This window comes from Physeter macrocephalus, chromosome 2 (genome assembly GCF_002837175.3).
Source record: "Physeter macrocephalus isolate SW-GA chromosome 2, ASM283717v5, whole genome shotgun sequence".
Lineage (NCBI taxonomy): Eukaryota > Metazoa > Chordata > Mammalia > Artiodactyla > Physeteridae > Physeter > Physeter macrocephalus.
Genome location: NC_041215.1, coordinates 23,945,314 through 23,973,072, shown reverse-complemented (window position 1 = coordinate 23,973,072; position 27,759 = coordinate 23,945,314). Strand labels below are relative to the sequence as shown.

The 27,759-nt window shown below is 39.1% G+C and overlaps 1 protein-coding gene across 7 annotated transcripts in view; it reads right to left on the bottom strand.

Moving 5' to 3' along the window:
* The window catches only part of NCKAP5 (NCK associated protein 5), a 1,103,171-nt gene that overhangs the window by 697,591 nt on the left and 377,821 nt on the right, over window positions 1–27,759 (bottom strand). For 6 of the 7 annotated variants that reach the window (XM_055087128.1, XM_024114998.3, XM_055087144.1 and 3 more), the window contains one exon: window positions 1,687–1,760. The exons of the other annotated variant lie outside the window; for it this stretch is intronic. In XM_055087128.1, the coding sequence (XP_054943103.1) occupies window positions 1,687–1,754 (68 nt within the window). In that variant the 5' untranslated portion in view covers window positions 1,755–1,760. The remainder of the gene's footprint in view (window positions 1–1,686; window positions 1,761–27,759) is intronic. 7 annotated transcript variants of the gene reach the window in all.

Here is a 27,759-nt window from a genome sequence, read left to right as displayed (position 1 = left end):
TCTGAGCTCTTACTTTATGTTAGGTTATGTTTGCACCTGAAATGAGATTTTAATTTAATCATATCAGAGGAAACCAAAGGTTTTTATTAACTACCTTAAGAAAGCAGGAAAATATTCTTTTCCATGCAGGTTTTTTGGTTCAAAAAGCTGTGAAACTATAATTCCTCTTCAATGATGTGTATAAGACACACTGACCAAATGAAACTCTAATTTCTTTCATCAAGATGGTATTCATCATCTGTGCATTTTTTCTTTTGAAAAATAGGGTAAAATTATTCTATACAAATAGTTTAAAGAAAGTGTTACAACTCAGTTACATAACCTTTTGAGCATACTTTGTAGTAGATCTACAGAAAATATAATTTAAAAGGCATATAACCATAAATACACTGCTGTTGGTTTTATTAATACAACACACTGGTTCACAAAAGAAAACCTGGTTAGAGCTCTCAAAAAGAAATCTAACAAATATTGGAACAAGTTATATAAAGTTAACTGATGTGTCTGTTAGCAGCAAGCAGACCTGAAAACTGTACATTTTTGTTGTATCCTACCAGCAGCTTTTCTAGGTAGAGAAATAGAATATTGTCTGTTACTATAACCACAGATCTGTTTTCTAGTAGGAAAACTAATATAAGAGCAGGACAAATGAAAATATCAGGCATTTTGCCCAAGAACTAGAATTCCTCAGAGAAGATGAATTTCAAGGTTATTAGGATTTGTTACAAGGGTGCACGTAGAACAGGCAGCATCAGCTGGTACAGAGACCAAGGGTGATGGATTTAGTTAAGGTTGGACACGAAATCCACAGGGTTAGGTCATACTTACCTGCTTAATATCTCTGTGTACAGAGAGAGCACTGTCTTCCATGACATGAGGAGATGAGAAATAAAGGACGTTAGGGGCTTTTTGACCCCTGGGAGACAAAGCTAATCATATTAAACAATTCTTGTGCAATGTAAGGTATCATGTAATTGAGCACTAGCATATTTATTACAGATAACAAGAGCTATAGGAATTTAGTAAATGCAATTCAGAGACCATATGAGCATCTAGGAAGACCATGACCACACGGACCCCAAAGACCTAGATAATAATATCAAAATAATCTCCATTCCCAGGAGGCCTCAGGGAATGAATAACTTGGGAATATGACTTCTGTGATACTCGCCTCTTTTTCCAATTTACGTGCACAAATGTTCTCACATACCTTTCCTTACCTAGAATCAGGACCCACCACACAGAACAAAAAACTAAACACGGGAGACCTATACTACAGCGTTCTTGAAATACATATTCTTTAATATGAATTAAGAAATTTTAAGCAGAAGTGTTCAACCTTTCAATTATAGAAAAACTTAAATAATATTGAAGCAGGCAAGGGCCAGAGAATTTGGGTCCTAGTTTCTACAATATAAGTTTGCTGCATGGCCTTGGAAAAATTAATTCCTTGACCCTGACAAGTGTTTTGATTTCCACCATCCTCCCAGTTCTGAGCAGGTCCTTCACTCAAGGACAACTTTTGGCACCATTGCTTTACTTTAATTAAAGGAATGGAACTCTCTCAGTAGCCTCTGCTGAGTTTTGCCCCCAAAGGTGCTTTTGGCACCAAGCAGAAGAGACCATTTGCCAACTCCATGCTATTTATAGATGCTGCTATTAGTTAAGGATGTGGATTTAACGCACCTCCAGAGACTTCTGTGTTGCTCCTCAAGTTGAGTCAGCAGATGTTCAATGTATTTGTTGGAGTCCATGTATTCCTGCACATACAGACACACAAAGACAAATAAGGCCTCATCACCATAGGCGCAGGATTCTAAGACCATTTTGATCTCTACAAGAAGATTTGGGACAAGATAACCCCTTGGTCCCTCCCAGTTCTAGGAGTACATGCTTCTATGACTTATATGCATAGTCATTTGGGGATGAATAATATTTTCCCCATATCCTGTGATCACTCCATGAACAAAGAATGGAAGAGAAATGGAGTTCTATCAAGTGAGCATAAAAATCCTCTTATTCACAGAGAAAAGCTAAATTTCATAGTCATTTACACTGTGGTCTGTTCTGCCATATAACAGTAAGGGGTGGAGGGAGGGAAGTGAGTCAAACTTACTTTCGCTGCTGACCTTAGAATAGGAGGAATAAAGTAGACAACACAGGTCTTGATTATACTGGTTTTACACAAATAATTTCCTAGCAAAAACACTATTTTTGAGCTACACAGAAGTTTTATATATTCACTCATTCACTGGGCATCTCATTTGTATTGATGAATCACATGTTCGTTTTCCTTCATCTCCTTATATGAACAAAACAATGTAATTTGGTTTTGGTGTTTCTTTTCTTTAATTTTTATTTTCTTTTATTTCTTTTCTTAGAAAATCAATCTTTGGCTTCTAAGAGGTAATAAAGGCAAGGTTTATCTTGTTTAGAAATATGCATAAAGTTTTGTAAATCAAATCATATTTTCAAGAAACATTTCCGAAAAATGGGGGATTCCTTTGAGGCATGAGAATTGCTCATAAAATCTATAGGTTATTAAATCCAATTTTTTATATTTGTGATTCCTGAATATGAGGTTCACATGCAATAGTTTCAACTGCTAACTATGTAGAAAAATACAAAAAAAATTTGTATGATTTATTTCATCCTGAACCTGATACTTCTCTCCCTTTCTGTATGAAGATCTAGCCCACAGGCCTTTGTGCTTACATTACAACTACCTTAGACGGAACAGTGTGCAATGATTTCAGTTTTAAGGCGTGCATGAAAGTTACTGTTTCATTTCTTATGGATTTAAGGTAAACTGAGAACTCTGGTTAATATTGCTACTTTTTTTTTACAGATTTATTTTGATGAAATTCTATATAAAATCTGTTGCTCCTGTAAAAATATTCACTATAATGGGTGGGAGCAGGGGAGTGGAAGAAACACAGTAAGAGTTGACCTGATATAATGGAAAGGGCCCCGTTCCAAGTTTCTGGACCTGGATCTACCTGTGTAGCCTTTGAGAAGCCTTTTTAACTTTTCACAATATTTCAGTTAGACTAGAGAGTATCCTAAGTCCTCATCTAGCTAAAACTGTTAGAATTCTATAACACTATAATTCTATTGCAGAAAATTAGCTAAAGAGTTTTATTCTAATTAATACACATGTTCAGTTTAGTTATTTAAATAAGAACATTGGGCACGTCAAAACCAAAGCAGAAATCTCTTATCACAGGAAGTTGCAGTGGTCTGTGGTTATGTTATTAAGTATCCCGATCAAGCTGTAAACACGATTTATTTATTTATTTTTAATTAATTAATTTAATTTATTTATTTTTGGCTGCATTGGGTCTTCATCGCTGCTCACAAGCTTTCTCTAGTTGCGGCGAGCGGGGGCTACTCTTTGTTGCGGTGAGCGGGCTTCTCATTGCGGTAGCTTCTCTTTGTTGCGAAGCATGGGCTCTAGGTGCACGCGCTTCAGTAGTTGTGGCACGCAGGCTCAATAGTTGTGGAATGCAAGCTCTAGAGTGCAGGTTCAGTAGTTGTGGCGCACAGGCTTAGTCGCCCCATGGCACGTGGGTTCTTCCTGGACCAAGGCTCAAACACGTGTCCCATGCATTGGCAGGTGGATTCTTAACCACTGCACCATGAGGACATCCCTAAACACGATTTAGAACACTCAAAATTCTTAAAGATATTTTCAAATACATCCCATCAAAAAAAAATTTAAAGACAGTGTTTCCAAGTAAAAACAAATATATAAACTTCAAAGTCACCCATCCATTCTTCATTTAATTGTTTTTTTTCAACATCTATTATATGTCAAGTGCTGTTCTAACTTCCGTAGATATGGTAATAACAAAGAGGGAGAAAGTTTCTGCCCTCAGAGAGCTTACATTCTGTAGAGAGATACATAACAAGTAAGTGAGCAGATTGATTTCAGATTGGTTACATTCTGGGAAGGAAATAACAGGTGACAGGAGGAACTTTAAATGGGGAAAGCACCATCTTCATACACCATGGTTGGAAGAGGACTCAGAGCAAATGATTTTTGGGTTAAGACCTGAGACAGAAGGAGGCAAGCATACAGAGAAAGGAAGCGATCAGGGAGAACACTGCAGGCAAAGGAAATGGCATATGCAAAGGCACTCAAATGTGGTATTTAAGGAACAGAAAGGAAGCCATTGTGTCCAGGAGCAGAGCCTGGGGTGTGTATTCTAAAATGAAGTTGGAGAGGAAAGCAGGGGCCAAATCACGTGCAAGCTCTGGAAAACAGTTAGATTTAAACCAATAGATTTGTTATTCTGTTCATTCTGCTTAGCTCAAGTCAGAGGTGGAAGCTGAAAGGTGATTACAAATATGATCTTTGGATCAAAGAGATTTAGGTTCAAATCCTGGTTTTGGTACTTACTAGCTGTACCTCCTCAGGCCAACTTATTTAATCTCTCTAAACCTTATTTTTTTTCAGAGAGATAAATAATAATTTAAAAGGTGTTGTAAGGATTAAATAAAACAGTTTAAGCATACACCACATGCTAAGCAGTGAGCAGAGCCTTTTCTATAGGATCAAACCTCTTCTCAAAAGGCAAACCACTTTACGAGGTAAAGTTTATATCCATTGTCTCTTCTCTTACTCAACTTCAAGATGTTTAAGTGTATGCTTCTTTTTTTTGGCTGCATTGGGTTTTCATTGCTGTGTGCGGGCTTTCTCTAGTTGTGGTGAGCGGGGGCTACTCTTCGTTGCAGTGCATGGGCTTCTCATTGCGGAGGCTTCTCTTGTTGCGGAGCACGGGCTGTAGGTGCACGGGCTTCAGTAGATGTGGCTCATGGGCTTAGTTGCTCCTCGGCATGTGGGATCTTCCTGGACCGGGGTCAAACCCATGTCCCCTGCATTGGCAGGCGGATTCTTAACCACTGCGCCATCAGGGAAGTCCCTAAGTGTATGTTTCTTTATAGTTGCTGAATTTTAGAATAGGTAGAGATTAACAATAACAATACAGATTTTTAAGCATTAAATGTAGGTATTGCTGGATTGTGGTTTAAAAGCTATTTCAAATACAATACTGGCTGCTTCCATTAATTTTCCATAAAAATAACTCTAATGATGTCTTAAACAACATAACAATGGGAAACTACGATTATGGATTCTTCATCCTTCTTTTCAGCTTAATTTTTCATCATAGCATGCTTACTTTAATATCCAATTTTATGTTACTTGCACATTTATTGTGGTATTGCCTATACCCCACCCCTACACATACACACACACACACACACACACACACACACACACACAAATAGACACCAACTGAAATGAAGTGAGAAAAAAAAGATGATGCTTACATGTGCTTTTTGTTAAATGAAAGAAGTTTTTCCCTGCCTAAAAGAACTTAGGCAGCACCCTCATATATTTATCATTTCTGGCCCCTGAATTGGAGAAATTCGTTAACTAATAATAAATCCTTACCATTCTTTAAGAATAAAATAGGATTATTCTACTAGGAATCACTTTGGAGATTAACTCCCAGGAAACAATGGAGGGTGATCACAGTGGGGCTGGCAGTGGTCCACACTGGAACTACAGTCACAGCAAGTACGATGTTATAGCGACTGTGCCTATAGTGCCAGCTTGGGTATAAAGTGCATACTGAATGTTCTTATCATGGGCTCCAATATTCCAGAGTATCAAAGGCACTGGCAGAAAGAAAGGGGATGGCAAAATTCTACCTCAGTATAACATAGCTCCCCAAATTGCCTGAAAGACAGTGGATATTGGGAGACCTCTCAGAAAAGATTTTTAAAATGCAGATGGACAGAAGGTGGTATATACACTGTCTGCTGGTGATCCCAGGGTCTATGCGGATCATTTTAGAATGAGTAAAGTGAAAACATACAACACAGAACCCATGAAGAAGTACTGGAGGACAAGAGAAAGAAAACATCGCCCTCAATCACAGGAGAAGGCATCAAATCTGAAAATGATTTTCAAGAAAGTATTTTAGAAAAAACCTTAACATGTTTGGTAGTATCCAGAAAGACATGGCTGTCCAAAACATGTGCAGAAAGCTTAAAAAAAGACACTGAGATAAAAAGATACGATTAAATTAAAAACAAGACAAGCTGAAAAGAGAATAAAATGAAATAAAAAAGGAGCTGGGTGAGCTAAGAATTTCAAGGAAATATAAACTGCAATAGCAGAATGGAAACTTGTTGACCTTTACATTGTGATTTTTATTGTGGGATGACTCTCCACAACATGAAATTGTGCTTCAGAGAAGAGTGGATAATGGATTATGGTGTATCGGCACTAAGTGATCACACAAATGAAGTCTACTTCTCAGTATCTCATCTAGAAACAAATCAAACTCCCCAACCCAAGTACTTAAATATTCCTCAGTATCCATGGGGGATTGGTTCCAGGACCAATTCCTGGTGATACCAAAATCCATGGATGCTCAAGTCTTTTATAGTCAGCCCTCTGAATCCACAGATGTGGAACCCATGGATACGAGGTTGACTGCACTCACTAAGCCTTCTACTATTTCTACAGTATGATTCAATTAGTGTATATATAGTCCAGTTAGTGAAGATTAATACTGCTGTAACCTAGAAGAAAAGCACACACCCATATCCCCATCGTCCTTGGTGTCAATGTTCACCGTCTCTAACATTATCCGTAAAAAATGTCAGCTTCCCCAGGCTTGCTTTGCCCAGCATGTACTTCTCATGTCACTCAGCACAAAGACTTTATTCAAATATAGTTATTAACTTGATGAACACTGTATTCTACTTATTTTCCTTATGACAGACCCACATTAGACACAATAGTAGGATTGACAATAAAAACACATACACAGTCCTGTGAAGGACAAACAATCTAGGTAAATTAAATAAAGGATAAAGATGAAAATGAATAGAGACATGATGGATATTAGGTCAGAAAATGTAGGTTTTTGTATCAATTATAGATTTTGAGTACTTGACAAGATTTGTAAGGTAAACAATGATCAAGGGATAATTAAAGAAACATTTCAGAATAGGATAGAGGAAAAAAAAGAACACTTGATTTTACACATCAGAAAGGCTCCTCACATTCCAGGTAGAGTTTATGGAAAATCATCCACACATCCACCCACATAAGGGCTGGAAAAAACAAGAGTGTGTGTGTTTGGGGCGGGGATTGGGAGGACTGCAAGCACCAAACAGACAAATGGGTCTCCTATCAAGGATTTTTAAAAGGCTGGTTGCATAGCTTCTGGCCACCCCAGATGTCCATTGAAATAAGACACATAGACAAACCTTTGTGTCTTAATCCATAAACATCCCCAATAAAGTAGCTTCTATATAACAAAGCAACAGAAAGACATTCTCAGCTTTACATGAATTCAGAAAACAAAGCACCTACTTTAATTAAAAATACATGTGTGGAAGGCTGGGGGGAAGTGCTTCAAGGTGGAGGCTCAGGAAGACCCTGAACTCACCTTGCCCCGTGGACACACCAAATCTACAGCTGCATATGGAATGATTCCCTTTGAAAAAGAACTGAAAACTAGCTGAACTGCCCCATCCACAATAAATGATAAAAGGACCACATTGAGATGGGTAGGAGAGACAGAGATGTGGTCTCACCAAAATCTCCATGCCTGGTACAGAGCCCCACAGTAGGGAAGGAATCTCACAAACCCAGAGCTTCTCCCCTAGGGTGAGGGGTTTGTGCCCCATATCGGCCTCTCCAGCCCTTGGGACCTACAACAGAGAGATGAGCCCCCAAAATGTCTGGCTTAGAAACCAAAAGAGCTCACATCCAAGGGACCCAAAGGGCTGTGTGAACTAAAAATGCCACCTGCCATATCAGTAAACAAAGGATGTTGCAGCCATCAAGCCGTCACATTACAGCTGCCCCCAATGCTGAGCCCTGAGGGAACTCAGGATCGAGGCAAGATTTGCCCCCCATCTAGCAGCCAGCTGCTGTAGCCACACCCAATGATGCACCCTGAGGAAACTCAGGATGAGAAGCACAGGATACTGGCCCCAGATAGCTGAGGTGCATATCAAAGGAATGATTTCAGTGAGCCCAGAATTTGCATCTTCCCATATATGGAAAAGCACTAGATTCCTTAACCTGAGATATCTGGTTTTCCTTAATTAACAGTAATCTTTGATGTTCCGACTACCTGGTCTTTGTTGCAAAAACAAGGGCTCCCGCCCTTGCCTCTTCAGAGGAGTCCCTCAGTTATCTGAGATGCTGTGTCCCAGGCTTAAGTCCTCAGTTTTGTCCACCAAATAAAACATAACCCTCAACTTTCAGGTGCTGCATTTTTTTTCAGTCGACAGTTGAAGTGAACTGAGATTCTCCTTTCAAAAGGCTTGACATATATACACTACTATGTATAAAATAGATAACTAATGAGAGCCTAATGTATAGCACAGGGAACTCTACTCAATGCTCTGTGGTGACCTAAGTGGGAAGGAAATCTGAAAAACAGTGGATATATATATATATAACTGATTCACTTTGCTGTACAGCAGAAGCTAACACAACATTGTAAAGCAACTGTACTCCAATAAAAATTAATTTAAAAATACATACATACATACATAAAAGGCTTGCATAAGGTCTCACTCGCCCTAGGACCCAGGGCAAAAGTAGCAGTTTGGAAAGTGCCTGGAATGTGAAGGAGACTCCTATGCTAATCTTCAAGCATCTGCTAGAGGAACAAGTGATGGTTGGGACTCTTTCTGGAGACTGAGGTGCTGGCAGACACCATTCTGCACTCTCCCTTTACCCTGTTAGCACAGGCAGGTGTGCAGACATGGGACCCTCTCACTGTCTTGGTAAGGCAGGCAGGGATGAGTAGATGCAGCATTCCCTCACTCCCTGGCTGGGACCAGCTAGTGAGAGCAGTCAAGACACTCTCCCACTCCCTTGCTGAAACTGGCAGGGGAGCACAGACAAGGATTTTTCCTGATGTCATGCCAAAGCCAAGGAGCATGTCCTGCCCCCTATGCACTCCAGAGCCCTTCTAGAGCCAGCAGGTGCATGCGATCCACATAGAGGATGCCCTCTGATCACCTAGCCCTGGTGGCCAAGGGGACTTGCATTCCAGGGCTCCATGGGACTGTAACAATTGGAAAGATAGTTCTTGGCAGGCTACCACCCCCAGGGCACTGCACAGGCAGCAGACTGAAACACACCTCCAGTCTTCTTATGAAAAAGGCCTATTTGCTTGTCCTGGAGATTCAGCCTGAGGCTTCAGGCTTGCCACACATCTAGAGAGTATAGAGGCACTCTCAGGGAATGTAAGACACTATCCTTGCACACTCCCTTCACCTCACTGCAGCTCAATGTTACCTCCCAGAAAGGAGCTTATACACTTGTCTAGAGGTCTGATTTATGGAAATGTTGCCCAAGGGTCATCTCCAGATTTCCTGTTCTGGAGGCCAGCAGGGTTTATGATTATGGCCCATAGGACTATATACGTGCATACTTCAAAACCCGCTGCCCGAGGGTTTGACTTTCAAACAGCCTAAAACTAAGTGCACAATGAGATCCTTCCTCTTGGAACACTGACAGGTCTTGGCACACCCTCAACACCACGAACCTATCAAGAATAAATCAGGCTGCTTAGACAATCACAAAGTTTCAAACGACAACCAACCACTAGGGCAAGGTTGAATTATAAGGTTCATCACCTACACAAGGCCAACTACTTCAAGACTCAGAGAGGTAGCTGTTTCACCAATACACAGAAACAGCATCAAACAAAATGACAAAACAGAACTATGTTCTTAAAGAAAGAACAAGGCAACACTTCAGAAAGAGATTTTAATGAAATGAAGATAAGTAATCTACCTGATAAATAATTCAAAGTAATAGTCAAAATTGCTCACTGAACTCAGAAGAGTAGATGAACAAGTGAGAACTTCAGCAAAGAGATAGAAAATATAAAGAAGTACAGAACAGAAGTCACAGAGCTGAGAACACAAAAACTGAACTAAAAAACACACTAGAAGGATTCAATAGCAGACTAGACAAAGCAGTAGAAAGAATCAGTGTTCTGGAAGACAAAGCAAGGAAACTCATCTAAACTGAGCAGCAAAATAATAATCATAAAATAATACAAGTAAAAATAAAGTGAAGAGATTTTAAGGGATCTATGGGAAAACACCAAGAGGACTAACATTAACATTATGGAGGTCTAAGGAGAAGAGACAGAGAAAGGGGCAGAACTTATTTGAAGAAATAATGGCTAAAAATTTCCCTAACCTGGGAAAGGAAACAGACATGCAGGTCCAGGAAGCCCAGAGAACTCCAAATAAGATTAACCTCAAGAAATCTACACCAAAATACATTATACTTAAAATGTCAAAAATTGAAGACAATAAGAGAACCTTAAAAGCAGCAAGAGAAAAGAAACTTGTTATGTGTGAGGGAAAGCCAATAAGACTAGCAGAATATATTTTTAGCAGAAACATTATGGGCCAGAAGGGAGTGGCATGATATATTCTCAGTGCTGAAAGAAAAAAATTCCAACCAAGAATACTCCACCCAGCAAGATTATCACTCATCATGAAAGGAGAGATAGAGTTTTTCAGTCAATCAAAAGTTAGATGAGTTCATCACCACCAAACCAACCTAACAAGAAATGTTAAAGGGACTTCTTTAACCTGAAAAGAAAGGTCACTGATTAATAACAAGAAAATATATGAAAGTCAAATTCTCACTGGTAAAGATAAATATTTAGCAAAGATAGTGGATTAATCACTTATAAGGTTAGTGTCAAGTTTAAAAGACAAAAGTAGCAAAATTAACAAAAATACAATAATTATTTAAGGGATACCTAAGAGACAGAAGTAAAAAGATGAAATGTAGTGGAGAGGTAAAGATGTAGCGTTTTGGAATAAGATCAAATTTAAGTTAGTATTAACTTAAAATGGACTTTTATATACATAAGACATTATATGTGAACCATATGATAACCACAAAGCAAAAGCCTAGAGTAGATACACACACACAAAAAGAGAGAATGGAATCTCAACATAACAACTAAAGGAATCTCAACTAAACTAAGTCATCAAAGCACAAGGAGAGAGAGCAAGAGAAGAAGAAAGTAACAGAGAGGAACTACAAAAAAACAGGCAGAAAAATGAACAAAATGGAAGTAAATTAATATTTATCAATAATTACCTTAAATGTAAATGGGCTAAATTCTTCACTCTAAAGGCAGAGTGACTGAATTGATTAAAAAACAAAACAAAACAAAAACAAAACAAAACAAAAAAAAACAAGACTCATCTATATGCTGCCTACAAGAGACTCACTTTAGATATAAGGACATACATGTACTGAAAATGAAGGGATGGAAAAAGATATTGCATGCAAATATTCAATAGAAACAAAAAGAAAGCTGGGATAGCTATACTCATATTAGACAAAATAGACTTTAAAACAAAGACTGTAGTAATAGACAAAGAAGGGCACTATGTAATGGTAAAAGGGTCAATTCAACAAGAATATGTAATTTTATAAATATGGATGCACCCAACATAGAAGCACCTAAATATAAAAAGCAAATATTAACAGACCTAAAGGGAGAAAGTACAACAATACAATAATAGTAGGGGAGTTTAATACCCCACTTATATCAGTGGATAGATCATTCAGACAGAAAATCATAAGAAAACACTGGCCTTAATGACACCTTACATCAGATTGACTTAATAGACATGTACAGGATATTCCATCCAAAAGCAGCAAAACACATTCTTTTCAAGTACACATGGAACATTCTCCAGGACAGATCATATGTTAAGCCATAAACAAATTTCAGTAAATTTAAGGAGACTGAAATCACATCAAGCGTTTCTTCCAACCACAATGGCATGAAACTTAAAATCAATTACAAGAAGAAAACTGTAAAACTCACAGATATGTGGATATTTAACAACATGCTACATACAACCGCTGGGTCAATGAAAAAAATCAGTGGAGAAATAAAAACATACTTAGAGACAGATGAAAATGAAATACAACATACCAAAACCTATGTGATGCAGCAAAAGCAGTTCTAAAAGGGAAGCTCACAGAAATACTGGCCTACTTCAAGAAAGAAGAAAAATCTCAAATAAACAATCTAACTTTACACCTAAAGAAACTAGAAAAAGAAGAAACAATGTTAGTAGAAGAAAGTAAATGATAACAATCAGAGCAGAAATAAATAAAATAGAGGCTAAAAGGACAATAGGAAAGTCAATAAAACTAAGAGCTGGTTCCTTGAAAAGATAAACAAAATTGACAAACCCTTAGCCAGACTCACCAAGAAGAAAAGAGGCCTTAAATTAATAAAATCCAAAATTGAAGCGGAGATGTTACAACTGATAGCATAGAAATACAAAGGATCTTAAAAGACTACTCTGAACAATTATATGCCAACTCATTGGAAAACATAGAAGAAATGAATACATTCTTAGAATCACACAATCTTTAGAGACTGAATTAGGAGGAAATAGAAAATCTGAACAGACCAAAACACATAAAGAGATTGTGGGAGGGTTCTGATTACCAATTCAAACAAAAGTTTGGTACCAGATGGCTTTTCTAGTGGATTTTATCAAACATTCAAAGAAGAGTTAATACCTATCCTTCTCAAATCCTTTCAAAAAGTTGAAGAGGAGGAAATGCTTCCAAACTCATTTGATGAGGCCAGCATTACTGTGACACCAAAATCCAGACAAGCACATCACCATAAATGAAAATTACAAGTCAGTATCCCTGATGAACACAGATGCAAAAATCCTCAACAAAATGTTAGCAAATAGCATTCAACAATACATTAATAGGATGATACACCATGATCAAAGTGGGATTTATTCAAGGGATGTAAGGATGGTTCAACATCAACAACATCTGCAAAGCAATGTGATACACTACATTAACAAAATGACGAATACAAACCATATGACCATCTCAATAGATGTACAAAAAGCTTTTGACAAAATTCAATATCCGGGCTTCCCTGGTGGCGCAGTAGTTGCGCGTCCGCCTGCCGATGCAGGGGAACCGGGTTCGCGCCCCGGTCTGGGAGGATCCCACATGCCGCGGAGCGGCTGGGCCCGTGAGCCATGGCCGCGGAGCCTGCGCATCTGGAGCCTGTGCTCCGCAACGGGAGAGGCCGCAGCAGAGGGAGGCCCGCATACCACAAAAAAAAAAAAAAAAAAAAATTCAATATCCATTTATGTTAAACTTTCAACAAAGTGGGTACAGAGGGAATGTACCTTACCATAATAAAGGCCATGTATGAGACGCCTACAGCTTAACATACTCAACAGTGAAAAGCTAGAAGTGTTTCCTCTAAGATCAGGAACAAGATAAGAATGTCCACCCTCCCCGCTTCTATTCAACATAGTATTGGAAGTCCTTGCCAGAGGAATTATGCAAGAAAAATAAAAGGCATCCAAATCGGAAAGAAATAAGTAAAACTGTCACTATTTGCAGACGAAATGATTTTATATAGAGAAAACCCTAAACTTTTCACAAAAAGACTGTTAGAACTACTAAACAAATTTAGTGAAGTGGCAAGGCATAAAATGTCTATACACTAACAGGAAAAGAAATTAAGAAAACTGACCCATTTACAATTGCATCAAAAAGAATAAAATACCTAGAAATAAATTTAACCAAGAAGATGAAAGACCTGTACTCTGAAAACTCTGAGACACTGAAGGAAGAAACTGAAGACACAAAGAAATGGAAAGATATTCCATGCTCATGGATTGGAACAGTTAATATTGTTAAAATGTCCATATTACTCAAAGGAATCTATAGAGTCAATGCAATACCTATCAAACTTCTAACGTTATTTCATAGAAACAGAACAAACAATCCTAAAATTAGTATGGAAACACAAAAGACTGAAAAACCAAAGCAATCTTGAGAAAGAAGAACAAAGCTGGAGGCATCATGCTCCTGGATTTCAAATTATATTATAAAGCTAGAGTAATCAAAACAGTGTGGCACTGACATGAAAACAGACACATAGATCAATGGAACAGAACAGAAAATCCAGAAATAAACCTACAAGTATACGGTCAATTAATTAGTGACAAAGGAGCCAAGAATATGCAATGGAAAAAGGGCATCTCTTCAATAAATGGTGTTGGGAAAAGTGGACAGCCACATGCAAAAGAATGAAACTAGACCACTATATTACACTATACCCCAAAATTAACTCAAAATGGATTAAAGAGTTGAATGTAATACCTGAAGTCACAAAACTCCTAAAAGATAAAATAGATGGCAAGCTCCTTGACATGAGTCTTTGTGATGAATTTTTAAATCTGACTCCAAAAGCAAAGGCAAAAAAAGCAAAAATAAACAAGTGGGACTACATCAAACAAAAGAAGTTTTTGCATAGCAAAGTAAACCATCAACAAAAGGCAGAGACAACCTTCTGAAAGGGAGAATATATCTGCAAATCATATACCTGATAAGGAGTTAATATCTAAAATATAGAACTTACACAACTCAATAGCAAAAAAATAAACAAACAAAAAAACCGCCACACAATTTGATTTTTAAATAGGCAGAGGATTTGAATAGATATTTTTCTAAAGAAGGCAAACAAACAGTCAACAGGTTCATGAAAAGATGTCCAATATCACTAGTCATCAGGGAAATGTGAATCAAAATTACAATGAAATAACACCTCACACCTGTTAGAATGGCTATTACCAAAATGACAAGTCTTGACAAGGATGTGGAGAAAAGGGTACTCCCATGCACTGTGGGTGGGAATGTAAATTGGTGCAGCCACTTTGGAAAACAGCATGGAGTTTCCTCAAAAAATTAAAACTAGGACTACCATATGATCTAGTAATTCTACTTGTTGGTATTTATCTAAAAATAGACCCACAAAACCCCAACTCAAAAAAAATATATGCACCCCCATGTTCATTGCATTATTTACAATAGCCAAGATATGGAAATAACCCAAGTGTCGATCAATGGATGAATGGATAAAGAAAAAGTGGTCTATCTATCTATCTATCTATAAATAACACACACACACAATGGAATATATTATTCAGCCACAAAAAAGAATGAAATCTTGCTATTTGTGACAACCTTGGACCTTGAGAAAATTAAGCTAAGCAAAATAATTCAGAAAAAAAGATAAATAATGTATGATTTCACTTATATGTGGAATCTCAAAAACAAAAACTAAACAAAACCAAAATCATAGATACACAGAGCAGAATGGTGGTTGCCAGAGGGGAAGGGGGCTGGGGAGTCGGCAAAATTGGTGAAGGGGATGAAAAGGTAAAAACTTCCAGTTACAGAATAAATAACTAATGAGGGAAGTACTGTATAGCATAGTGACTATAGTCAATAATATTGTAGAGCATACTGGAAAGGTGCCAAGAGAGTAAATCCTAAAGTTAACTTTCTGTGGTGATGGATGCTATCGAGATTTACTATGGTGGTCATTTCACAGTGCATACAAATATCAAATCATTGTCCTGTATACCTGAAACCAATATAATATTATATGTCAATTAAATCTCAATAAATTTTTAAAAAGTATGTGTATCTTAAACTTTCTTAAAAGTTTGTGTATATATACAAGCATATACAAATATCCAAGAGATGAGTAAAAAGTATTTACCAGATATGTACATGTGTATATGTGTGTATGTGCATGTGTGCATATATACATACATTCTATACTGAACAGTGAATAAAAAATATGGAATTCAAAATATAAAAGGAAGGTTCAAAATTATTTAAACAGTTTTTTTATGTCTAAAATGTAACTACAATTATAAAATTAAATATAAACATCCTAGAAGGAGGATGTAGTGTACACATTATGAATCTTTGTGGTGGACAGAAAAAGGAGGAAGACAAAGAGGGAAGCTGAAGGATGCAAAGTCTCTCTGTACACAGAGACTTAAGCACAAGGGTGTGCTATGCCTACACATATAACAGTTGGGAAAAGCAATTTAGTAATATGTCAAGGAAATTAAAACATCCGTGTACATTTGATCCAGAAATTCCATGTCTAGGAATCATCCTGAGTAAAATGTCAAAACTAATGATGTTCAAAATATTATTTACAGCAATATAAAAAAAAATCCCTGATGTCTTGGGTTCCAAAAATAAAGGATTGTTTAAAATAAAGCACACTGGAGAATTATACAATTCCTTAAATTTGTAAAGAATGTATAATAAAATGGATAACAGTATAATGTTAGGTGAAAGAAGCATGATGTAAAGCTGCATAATCCTACATATCACAGTTTTGAAAATACATAAAAGATCAAAAGAGAATAAAGCAAACAATATATGGTAGTATTATGGGCTAAATTAATTTCTTCTGTATACTATTCTCTTTCTAGTTTTAAAATACTATATACCCACTATATAAATATTAAAAGTGATCAATATTATTTAGAAAAATACAGTCCAAGAAAATAATGTCCACAAAGTTTTAATTATAATTAAATTTTAGAAAGCTGGATCTAAAATACCACAATAAAACAAAATCCTTTATATTAGTCTAAAGATAAGCTGGTGTTTGAAACAATGAAGCCTTTTTTTCACTTGTCCTTGTCAATGTTCTGCTAAAAGTATTTCACTCAAGTTAGGGTTGGCGAAGAACACCAAGTTACACCACAACATACTTGTATAGTATGTTTTAAAAATTTTACAAAGGTACAGCATCTGTTCCTTTGCTAACATTTATGCACATTAGAATCATTTTGGACATATATTTCAGGAAATTTGCTGTTCACTTCTTTAATGTACATGTTTCAGGGCAATTAGTATGAAACATTTAAAGCAATTACGTTTATAGATATACTGAACATTGCATATCTGTGTAGTATAAGCCCACTTAATGTGAACCTCATACTGTCTGATCTGGGTCAGTTTTGAGTGAAGCCCATTATAAATTAATTCTAATGATGAGAGGATCTCATTTTTCATTCACGTCAAGTGGAGTTTAAAATATAGTACTATTTCAAAGCTTGCAGAGATCCAAAATCCCTTCTAATAATCTTCATGTTATAATCAGCGTCATTTTGTCAGAGCTTGTGAAATCCTGTCAGCACTTTTATCACTCCTAATGTAGGATTCCCAATCCTCCTGTGGGCAAAGCAGCACGAACTAGGAGGCCAGCTGTTCAAATCAACAGAACCAGCATTAGTTACAGGATTTTCCATACTTAGGAAATGACTAACTACTGTAACAAGTGATGCTGCCCTCAAAAGTTATTTTGTCACCTTAATGAAAGTAAGTGTAAAAAACTAAAACATACCCACTTTGGGAATTACACACAAGGTAATAGATGGAAAGGTGCCTCATACTTGACTGGCATCTGTGCCAACGTAAATTCTTCCAATAAAATATTTTTAAATGTTAAACACCACAAACAAATCAATTCAGGAATACCAGCTCTAACAGATTAATCTCACTGCAATTATCTCCCCACTAGCCATCTCTAATTCCTCTTTCCCGTTCATTCTTCAAACCTTGCTTCTGCTGCAAATTCTTCGATGGAACTGTTCCATTAGAGCTACCAGTGGCCTCTGCAAGGTGGAAACACGGGATATTCCTTGATCCTTATTGTATGAATAGTTCCTGGAGCAAGACATTTGAAATCATATTTTCTCCCTCCCTGGTTTTCTGTGAAAGTGTTTCCTGTCTCCCTCTATCACTCTGAGACTGTCTTTTTCCTTCCTTCTTCTTCCAGCCCCTAATGTACCAAGAGTAAGGTTCCATCACAGGCCCTCTTTCTACTGGAAAATCTAGTAGACTACTAGGGCTTTAACATTTGCCCAAAATCCAGAGACTCTCAATTATTTACCTGCATGCTAGCTCACCCTCCTGAGGTCCAATCCTGTATATCTGGCTATTTACCAAACAGATCCCTCTGAATGTGCCACAACTCTTCAAAGCATGTCTTCCTTCATCTTTGTATCCTAGAGGATAATGCTAGGATATTAGAATGCTAATGCTAAGTATTAAAATACTTAGCAGAGCACTTGGAACATTGCAAACGTGTGTTAAATAAATGAATGAGTAAATTAGTTAATTAGCTAGATGTACTCAGTCTAATAACAAGAGAATCTGAAATTATAAGGCTATCGGTTTGGCCTTGCAGAACAGTTTTTTAGCTATGTCATAGACATTAGGTAGTTTTCAAAACTTACCGTATACTCATTTTTATTCTATTAGTACAAACCAGAAATGGCATCTCAAAGATAGCCTGTGGACAATTTTGCCAAATCTGTGTGCTCCTCTGATCTCATAATCCTGGGGAAGATTTAGCTACATTGCTTACCTATGCTATGTAAGTCACACAGGCTGTCAAAGGTTTTAACACAATGCAAAACGTCATAACCCAAGTTTGTTGTCAAACAGAGGGATAATGGATAGCATGGCGAATAGTAAACTCTACAGGATGAAACCATCTCTTAATCTCTGTCACATATGAGAATTTCATTAACATGAATTATAGTGACAGAATATAGACAAATAGCACATGTGGCCACTGAAAAGTTTTATTGCCTGCTATTCTGTATCAAGACAATGCAATTAATGCAAATCAAACTATGAGTACAGCTTAGCAGAACATTGTAGTACAATACATCTCAATCTGTTGGAGACTACTAAATTGTCTCCCAGATATTATGAGGACATTGTATATTTATTTTAAAGATAACTCCGACAAATAACAAGGTCCTATTGTATAGCACAGGGAACTATGTTCAATATCCTGAGATAAACCATAATGGAGAAGAATATGAAAAAGAATGTATGTGTGTGTGTGTGTGTGTGTGTGTGTGTGTGTGTGTGTGTGTGTATGTATATATATATATATATATAAAACTATAACTCAATATATATATATACACACATATAACTGAATCATTGTGCTGTACAGAAGAAATTAACACAACATAAAAATCAACTATACTTCAATAAAAAAATAAAGACAGCTTCCACTCCTCCCCAGTTTCAGCTGAACACTTGGTTCCTGAGCTGGAGTTTCTATTTCCCAGTAAGTTAGGTGTGAACATGTGACTGAGTTCAAGCCAACGACATGTGAGCAAAAATGGTACGTGCAAAACCCAAGGACTCTCCGACTTAAAGACAAGATGCTTGCCCATTACACACTCTTCCCCTGGCTGGTAATGGTAACAACCTTGGGCCCAGAGACAGAAGGGCAAAACTGATTGATCTTCAAGCAGCTGCCTGCCGACCCTAATCTTTCCCTTTCCTTCTTAAGTGAAAAAGAAATGTTTCTATCTTATATAAAACACATTTCTGGGTCTCTTTGTTACACAACTTAGCCTGTACTGTAAGTAACAGAATAAATATTCTGTTCAAAAGACAATTTTTTCAAAATTAACACAGCAAACAGACAAGTGAAACACTAAGCAGCCAACTTAACATCTCTATATTTCTTGATTGATTGATATACTTTGTAGTAATTTTCCAAAGCACTTTGGCATCCCATTCTCATTTAATCCTCACAACATCTTTGAGTCATGGTCACCATTTCAATTTAGAAAACTACAGTTCAGATTATCCTTAGATGCTTTGTTTGGGTCAAACAATGACAGACTTAAGACAACTGCTCAATTTAGCACATTTCCTACTGCCCCAGGCCAAACTAAAGCAGCAGAATGACCTTCCCTGTGGGCTAACTGCTCTCAAAGTAGATTCTATGCTGGTAAGATGGAAACTAGAGGCAGGGCTTTCCCAGCCCCCTCACTTAGGGGAATCTGGCTATATGCAAAGCCATAAAACCAAGTCAGGAATAAACCTCCAAATTTATACTAACTGTATATCTTGTGTAAGTTTGACTTTGGTTTTGCTTTGATTTCCCTGCCCCAGTTCAACAAGGCCAAGGGCAGAAATTAAATTGTCATCACATATTCAGCACTCTATTCTAAGAAATGGAATGAATTCAAGCACAATACCTTTTAATTTTTATCACATTTTACAAAGATGCTATTACTGATACCTAAATATTCTTTAAGGAAAAGACATAAGAGGTATATTTGGTTTTAAGTGGGAAAGAGAAGTGATTATTGTATTTCTAAGCTGCCTATGTTACTTTTGTACGTATTGCTTTTATAGCAATTTGGGAGATAAGTATATATTGGTCAAGTAAGGGACTCATTTAAATGGAAAAAATAACTTATTTTTAATTTTTCTTCTCTTTTTCCTGAAGTGGAAATGAAAAATAATTCAATCAGTCCTAAAGTTCTTCAAGTCAGTAACATATCATTTGTCAGCAAGGCAGTAGATTATACATATATTATCTCAACAAAAAAATCAGTCACTATAATAAAATAAATGACATGGTTAGCAGAGTCCTCATTTCAACCTTGATTATTGCTTTGATGGAGAGACACTGACAGAGCCTTACATAAGTGGAAAGCCTCAACTAAGTTACCAGCTACTGTAAATAGAAGAGTTTGGCTGCAGAAAGTTCAAGGACTATTCTAAATCCCAGTATCACATGAAAACACAGCAGGAATTGACTGATGGATCCATTGCATTAATACACTGGACTTTTCACATTTCCTTCCACTCAAACATCAGATCACAGAATGCCATTTCACTCACTACAGTGTATCATGACCCCCTGAGCCTACTACTATCAACGCCCTTCAAAATCTGGCTAGTTATGTTCTAATTTTATCTCCTGTTATTCCCCAAAGCTGTCCTGGTACTCTGGTGAAGGCAGACTCCTTGCTTTTCCTGAAAAGGCCAAGATATAAACTGTGCAATCTCAGCACCTAGCACAGGACTGCAGATAGGTAGGTGCCAAGAGATAAGTTGCACCAATGTCACGCACTGTTAGGCTTTTTTTTTTTTTAAACATCTTTATTGGAGTGTAATTGCTTTACAGTGGTGGGTTAGTTTCTGCTTTATAACAAAGTGAATCAGCTACACATATACATATATCCCCATATCTCCTCCCTCTTGCGTCTCCCTCCCACCCTCCGAATTCCACCCCTCTAGGTGGACACAAAGCACCGAGCTGATCTCCCTGTGCTATACGGCTGCTTCCCACTAGCTATCTATTTTACATTTGGTAGCGTATATATGTCCATGCCACTCTCTCACTTGTCCCAGCTTACCCTTCCCCCTCCCCGTGTGGCCATTCTGACCAGCATGAGGTGATACCTCATTGTGGTTTTGATTTGCATTTCTCTAGTAAATAGTGATATTGAGCATCTTTTCACGTGTCTCTTGGCCATCTGTATGTCTTCCTTGGTGAAATGTCTATTTAGGTCTTCTGCCCATTTTTTAACTTAATTAAGTCCCATTTGTTTATATTTGTTTTTATTTCTGTTACTCTAGGAGGAGGGTCAGAAAAGATCTTGCTGTGGTTTATGTCAAAGAGTGTTCTTCCTATGTTTTCCTCTAAAAGTCTTATAGTGTCTGGTCTTACATTTAACCCTTTAATCCATTTGGAGTTTATTTTCATGTATGGTGTTAGGGAGTCTTCTAATTTCATTCTTTTACATGTAGCTGTCCAGTTTTCCCAGCACCACTTACTGAAGAGGTTGTCTTTTCTCCATTGTATGTTCTTGCCTCCTTTGTCATAAATTAGGTGCCCATATGTGCGTGGGTTTATCTCTGGGCATTCTATCCTGTACCATTGATCTATATTTCTGTTTTTGTGCCAGTACCATACTGTCTTGATTACTGTAGCTTTGTAGTATAGTCTGAAGTCAGGGAGTCTGATTCCTCCAGTTCCGTTTTTCTTTCTCAAGATTGCTTTTGCTATTCGGGGTCTTTTGTGTTTCCATACGAATCGTAAGATGTTTTGTTCCCATTCTGTGAAGAATGCCATTGGTAGTTCGATAGGGTTTGCACTGAATCTGTAGATTGCTTTGGGTAGTATAGTCATTTTCACAATATTGATTCTTCCAATCCAAGAACATGGTATATTTCTCCATCTGTTTAAGTCATCTTTGATTTCTTTCATCAGTGTTTTATAGTTTTTAGCCTCCTTAGCCGGATTTATTCCTAGGTATTTAATTCTTTTTGTTGCAATGGTAAATGGGAGTGTTTCCTTAATTTCTCTTTCTGATTTTTTGTTGTTGGTGTATAGGAATGCCAGAGAGTTCTGTGCATTAATTTTGTATCCTGCAACGTTACCAAAGTCATTGATTAGTTCTAGTAGTTTTCTGGTGGCATCTTCAGGATTTTCTATGTATAGTATCTTGTCGTCTGAAAACAGTGACAGTTTTACTTCTTGTTTTCCAGTTTGTATTCCTTTCATTTCTTTTTCTTCCCTGATTGTTGTGGCTAGGACTTCCAAAACTATGTTGACACTGTTAGGCTTTTTAAGAGACTAGTGAACCTGAACAGGGCTGAAGCATCACCAGGGGAGAAGAACACATTTGTTTACTCATAGTGATGGTTCTCATTTGTTCATCTGTATCACCTGGAGGGCTGGCTAAACCGGACTGTTGGGCCCCGGTCCCCAAACTTCTGATTCAGTGGATGTGAGATGGAGCCTGAGAACTTGCATCTCTCACAAGCTCCCAGGTGATTCTGAGGCTGCTAGTCTGGAGCCCACTCCTTGAGAATCACTGGCTTATGGTAACAGGGATTAATTTATTACTTAGCCCTATGATCATTCACTGTCCCCATAAAGAAACCAGCAACACAAGTGTAAAGAACACCACATTCAATTATTCAGCAAAAACTTTTGAGTATCAATCATGATCAGGTACTCTTCTAGGTTGGGGAATCCAGCCATGAACGATTTGGGCAAAAGTCTCTGCCTTCATGAAAGTTACATTTTTGTGGAGGAGGCAAACAAAGTGAGTGAGTGAAAGTAAGTGTTATGTGGAAAAGTTAAAGAGAGAAGGGGGGGAAGGAGGAGGTGCGGTAGAGGGGTGGGTTAATATAGACTGGGACAGGAAGAGGCATTTCAGTGAAGACCTTAAGGAAATGAGGGAACTAATCCAGGTGACCATCCTGGAGGCTCATCCCAGGCAGAGAGAAGAACAAACACAAAGGATTTGAGGCGGGAGTGAGCAGGGAAGTTCCAGTAACAGTACTGAGGGGAGGGTGGCCCCCCGCACAGACACAGGGTGTGGGGAAGAGACAGACCATGAGGGACTCACAGTCCTTGAAAGGACTTTGCCTTTTGCTCTCAATGAAATAGGAGCAATCTCAGTGGCATTTGCTTTGAGGAGTGAAACAATCTGACTTCAGTTTGAAAGTGATCCCTCAGGCTGCTGTCAATGGCAGGAGTGGGGACAGGAGGAGAACCAGGGGGTCCAGCTGGAGGCTCTTGGAAAATGACAGTCACTTGGACGAGAGATGTCCCAGGGAGAAGCAGAAGTTGTTGGATTCAAGATGTGCTTTGAAGATTGAGGTGGCAGACAACTGACGGACTGAATGTGAGAATGAGGAAACAGAAAAGAATCAAAGACAGTATCTGGGCTACGGCTTAAGAAGTCAGAGGATGTGACACTGACAGAGGGAAGATCTGGAGGGAGCACGGTTGTGCAAGGGCCGTGAGTGAATTGTCCTTCACTGGGCAGTCAAGTGTGAGATGCCTATTGCATATGGGAGAGGAGAGGTTGACGAGGACAGTCGTCCTCAGGAGAGAGGTATGGGAGACTGGAATTTGGGATTCGAGATGGTGCACGGATAGCATCTGGAGCCACAAGACAGAAGCGAGATCACCTGAGGAAGGAACAACACAAAAAGACCCAGTAATTACAGGTTGGGAGGAGAAGAATTAGCCAATAAGTGAGGAGAAGCCAGTGAGAGAGGAGGAGAGATGAATTTTTCAAAATAAAGTGTTTCAGGAAGAAGAGAGTGTCAAATACAATCAAGGATCAAGTAAGACAGGCCCCAAAGTTAGCCTGGGCACTTGCCAATATGGAGCCATCAGCGGCCTGACAGAAACAGTTTTCGTGGAGTGGGCTCTCCAGAGTCCTCTTTGGGGAGATTCAAGGAAAGTTTGATGCTAGGTTGGAGAGAAAGTATGAACAAAAGCTTTCTAGAAAATATCATGTGGTTCTTAAAGATCAGTGCTCTTGAGAGGAAAAATGGCAGCTTCCAGGTCCCAGCTCAGAGATTCTGGTTCTGTAAATCTGGGAGTCAGGGGAGCCCCAGAGATTGAATTTTAACAAGAATAGAGAGCAAGATATTGTCAGTTTTCTGGGGGCAACTTAGGAGAATGGTCTGCCACATGGAGGTTTCAGTCATTTCTGAGGGCCTAACGCAACAACAAAAAAACAGCCAATCACCAACAACTAATCAACCAACCTAACCTTTCCCTGAACTCACAACACTTGTTCTGCCCTCATGAGTCAGGGCCTTGGAGTCTGTTGACGTTCCCGTATTATTAAGGGACAAGACTGGAAACATAAAGATGTTTTAGAAAAATAGTACGTGATTCTATCCATGTTGAAGCCAGGAACTCTTCTAGGAAAACTTGGGCTGCCTATCCTAGAAAGGTACCCTTTGCCACACAAGAGGCCTGTAAACATATTTTAAAATATTTTTTGTTTTCATATTCATCCTTGGTAAGAGACTTCCCCCAAGAAACGGGCTATCTCCTACTGGGTGAGAAGATGATGCATTCATGCATTAACACCGAAACCTTGTTTGGGTTTTATTTTCTGAGCCTGAAAGCATTTGTAGCTTCAAGGATTTGAGTACATTGCCTATTAAAATGCATTTCTCACTTGCGGGCACTATACATTAATCACTCTGGAGGAAAACATTCCTCCCGGAGACCGATATTTCAAAGACTTCCTCTCACGACCTCTGGGTTGGGATGGGCGGTGCGCAGAATCAGATCTCATCGATGTCTATATTTTCATCATAAAAATAAGAAAATGAAGGTAATGGACCCGATCTGGAGTTTTCCTCACTATCCTGTGGCTGGAGGTTATTGTTGAAAGTATTTAAACATTCAGACTTGTTTGGGTGAAGAGAAACGCTAGCTCTGTCTTGCTGTATTTCCTAAGACAAGAAAAGGCAGTGTATATAGGGAGGGTGGGAGGGAGGGAGACACAAGAGGAAGGAGATATGGGGACATACGTATATGTATAGCTGATTCACTTCGTTATAAAGCAGAAACTAACACACCATTGTAAAGCAATTATACGCCAATAAAGATGTTAAAAAAAAAAAAAAAGAGAAAAGGCAGGACATCGGAATGGCCACCACTGACCACCTCGTCTTCCTCTCACCCCTAAATCTAGTTTCCATATTGACATCAAATGATGTATTATGGGAGACCTCAGGTGTCCCCTTTAGGAATTCAAGGATGGTGGCCCTGAAGAGATACACCATCTCTCAGCAACCTTCTCTGATGTAATATTCTGCAGGGTATACGTGTGTGTGTGCACACATGTAGAGTAAATGTGTATTATCAGAGCAGAATATGAAGGAAGGCTAAAAGTTATGAAGAAGTCTGGAAGTCAAAGATTTTCATGTGATTGACAAAAGCTATAAAGCCACAATCCAGAACAAGAAAAAACTATCATTGAAGATAAGGGCTGAACCAATGTATATGTATAACTGAGTCGCTTTGCTGTACAGCAGAAATTAACACAACATGGTAAATGAACTATACTTTAATTTAAAAAAAAAGAAGAAGGAAAAAAGAACTGGCCTCCACTGAGGATTAATTTCATCCTTGGGCAGACAGGGCCAGGAGGCTGGGGTGGGACTTGGAGATTGGGTTCTGTGTGGGTTTGGGGGCCTAAGAAAGAAAGAAAGCAGAGCTGATGTCCACTGGTGCCTCTGCAGGAGATACTGTAGCCTATTCAGTAGAACCCTGCCAGTCAGGGCTGTCACCTTAGAGGACCTCTAATGCATCATGGAGAGCCCTATGTCACTTTTTTTAACTGTGGCCATCTACTGCTGGAGACCCTTGAACTTGCCCAACATCCTCCAGGAAGAGGCCAGCTCTACAGAAAGAAACTTAGTTCCTTGAAGGCCAGTTCATTGGTATTTCAATATGGTTCCCTACGCCAAGACCATTACTGGTATAATGGGCATGGGGGCAAAGCATATCTGGCTGACATACCTGGCTGCCTCTATTCATTTTCAGATCTTTAAATATGACCAGGAAAATGCCAAGTGGGAACTAAAAGGTAGGAAGGTGAGAGTGAGGGCTCCCTTCTGGCAATGGACCCCTGCCTCTGAAGATAAAGAGACTGCATCTGGGGGCTGTCTACTCTTTTCACGGGGCAGCCCCTCTTTCTAGTTTGCAGTCTTAGCTCTGCCAAGACAGAAAGTAAAGAAAGGGCACATGCCCTCCTCTGAGACTACAGGACAATTTTCTCCTTCAAAGTTGCCTCCAGAGACCCTGAGCCTGTGCCCTAGAGGGTTCTCTAATATCAGGATAAACAGCCTCCAGGAGAATCATGCCTATGGCATCAGCTGCCAATCATACTAGGAAGATTTTAGTATAGTTTTGGAAGATAGAAAGGACTTATGAATTAGAAGATAGCCCAATAAAAATTCAGTAGCAAACTTTTCCATTTTTCTCAGAGACTCTATTAAATACCATTGTTTCCTGGAACCTTCCACTCTCAACACGCTGTAGTGTATTATATGTGAAGAAATTTGAGTTTATTCTCCAAAGTGTCCCAAACGTCTTGTATAGATTACCACTCCTCTGATTAAAAAGTACTCTTATTACTGTTAACCTAGAGGGTTGATACAGCCTGCAGGAAACTGCCTCTTGTTGGAAAGGTGATTAGAAAATCATTTTGCACTGACAGTGGAAACTCTCTCTGACTCAGGAGGAAAAAAGTTTCTCTCTCTTGAAGGGCAAGGCAAATTAAGTAGGTGTTAGAACTTGGTTACAGGAGTCTTGAATGCTTTCGTTGGAAAATCTAGAGAGAAATATTGTAACACATGGCAACTGTTAATTTAAAGAGACACGTTGGGAGGATTCAGGCAAGATGGCGGCAGAGTAAGACGGGGAGATCACCTTCCTCCTCACAGATACATCGGAAATACATCTACACGTGGAACTTCTCCTATAGAACACCCACCGAACGCTGGCAGAAGACCTCAGACTTCCCAAAAGGCAAGAAACTCCCCACGTACCTGGGCAGGGCAAAAGAAAAAAGGAAAAACAGAGACAAAGAATAGGGACGGGACCTGCACCAGTGGGAGGGAGCCGTGAAGGAGGAAAGGTTCCCACACACTAGAAGCCCCTTCGCGGGTGGAGACTGCGGGTGGCGGAGGGGGGAGCTCCGGAGCCACGGAGGAGAGCGCAGCCACAGCGGTGTGGAGGGCAGAGCGGAGAGATTCCCGCACAGAGATCGGTGCCGACCGGCACTCACCAGTCCAAGGGGTTTGTCTGCTCACCCGCCGGGGCGGGCGGGGGCTGGGAGCTGAGCCTCGGGCTTCGGTCGGATCCCAGGGAGAGTACTGGGCTTGGCGGCGTGAACACAGCCTGAAGGGGTTAGTGCGCCACGGCTGGCCGGGAGGGAGTCCGGGAGAAGCCTGGAGCTGCCGAAGAGGCAAGAGACTCTTTCTTCCCTCTTTGTTTCCTGGGGTGCGAGGAGAGGGGATTAAGCGCGCCGCATAAAGGAGCTCCAGGGACGGGCGCGAGCCGCGGCTGTCGGCGCTGACAGCAGAGACGGGCATGAGACGCTAAGGCCGCTGCTGCCGCCACCAAGAGGCCTGTGTGCGAGCACAGGTCACTCTCCACACCGCCCCTCCCGGGAGCTCGTGCAGCCCGCCAC